The 1,373-nt window shown below is 42.7% G+C and overlaps 1 protein-coding gene across 1 annotated transcript in view; it reads right to left on the minus strand.

The window, feature by feature from the left end:
* The window catches only part of Il13ra1 (interleukin 13 receptor subunit alpha 1), a 64,238-nt gene that overhangs the window by 24,246 nt on the left and 38,619 nt on the right, over window positions 1–1,373 (minus strand). The window contains exons 7-8 of the mRNA XM_005368906.2: window positions 1,314–1,361; window positions 907–1,039 (exon numbers count right to left, since the gene is read on the minus strand). Coding sequence (XP_005368963.1) covers window positions 907–1,039; window positions 1,314–1,361 — 181 coding nt within the window. The remainder of the gene's footprint in view (window positions 1–906; window positions 1,040–1,313; window positions 1,362–1,373) is intronic.

Consider the following 1,373-nt stretch of genomic DNA (forward strand, 5'->3'; position numbering starts at 1 on the left):
TGTGTGTGTGTGTGTGTGTGTGTGTGTGTGTGTGTGTGTGTGTTTGCATGTAAGTAAGTAAAAACCAGAGTTAATGTCAGGTATCTTCCTCTTTCTTTCTGCCTTATTTTTAAAGACAGAGTCCCTTCCTAAACCTGGAGCTCACCAATTCAACTAGATTAGCTGGCAAGCAAGCTTCAGAAATCCTCTTGCCCCTACCCCCTGAGTACTGAGATTACATGTGTATACCCCCATGCTAAGCTTTTTCTAAGGAGGTGCTAAGGACTGAACTTAGGTCCTCATGCTTACGCGGCAAGTACTTTACCAGATGAGCTATGTTCTTACCAGATGAGCTATGTCCTTAGCTTGACTTCATATTTCCTATGGGGATGAACCATGGATGCCCTACCCTGCAACACTATCTTGATGTGTGAGCTACACCAGCACTGTTAGCCAAGACTGTGCATGCATTTTTATCTGGCATCCAACTGAAACAGGTCTTTCTCATGCTTTATTTGAGCATGGCCTACTCAGCATAGCCACTAACAAGGCTTACCTCTATTAAATACCACCAAGCTCATTGCTACCCTCCTGAGCCTATCAACCAGCATAGAGGACAGTCCTCTGGTCTGGTACAACCTGAAAATTTGATGGTGCTTGGCTTCTGTGTTTTTGTTTGGGTTTCTGATAAAGATGGAGATGGGGCAGAGGTGAGGATAACACCCTATGGATCGTGGTCTTCCAAAGAATGTATGCTGTCTATCAACCCTGGGTGATTTGATAACAATTAGATGGAAAGGAAATGTGCATTTTAAATGCTCTCTGGCATCAAGAAAGAATGGCAACCCCTTTCCCAATCTATTTTGTGTTTCAACTTAGTTTCCCGCCATCAGTGTTTTAGCCTGTAATGGCACTGTCTTCTCTTACCGATGCTCAGGGCTTCGCTCCAGTTACTCCACAGGTAGTTGTCATCAAAGCATAACCTGTTTGTTTTGACTCTTACTCTGACGGTGTAGACAGTGTCAGCAAGAACACCAGGGAGGATGAAGCAGCCTGCACCCTTTGAGACAAAGCAGAAATGCACAAAAATATCATCAGTTAACTCCCCTTAGCTCTGCTGTTGAATGATAATCATTGGTCATATTCTGTATGTGATTAAGACTTGGGTTACAATTCAGAGAATCTGATTTTGACTCCTGAAAAACATTGGCAATAATCCACAGAACAAAACAGTTTGCTTTTCACTAAGCATTTCAAATTTACACTGTTCCTGACCTGCCCCACCCCCGTTACTTGGTGTCTAAGCCCAGATAACAAAAGCTGAATTAACTGACCTCCATGTTTTGATCAAATTCTGAATTCTGGCATTTGTCCTCTTCAACCTTGAAAAAAAA

Source organism: Microtus ochrogaster, unplaced genomic scaffold (genome assembly GCF_000317375.1).
Source record: "Microtus ochrogaster isolate Prairie Vole_2 unplaced genomic scaffold, MicOch1.0 UNK42, whole genome shotgun sequence".
NCBI lineage: Eukaryota > Metazoa > Chordata > Mammalia > Rodentia > Cricetidae > Microtus > Microtus ochrogaster.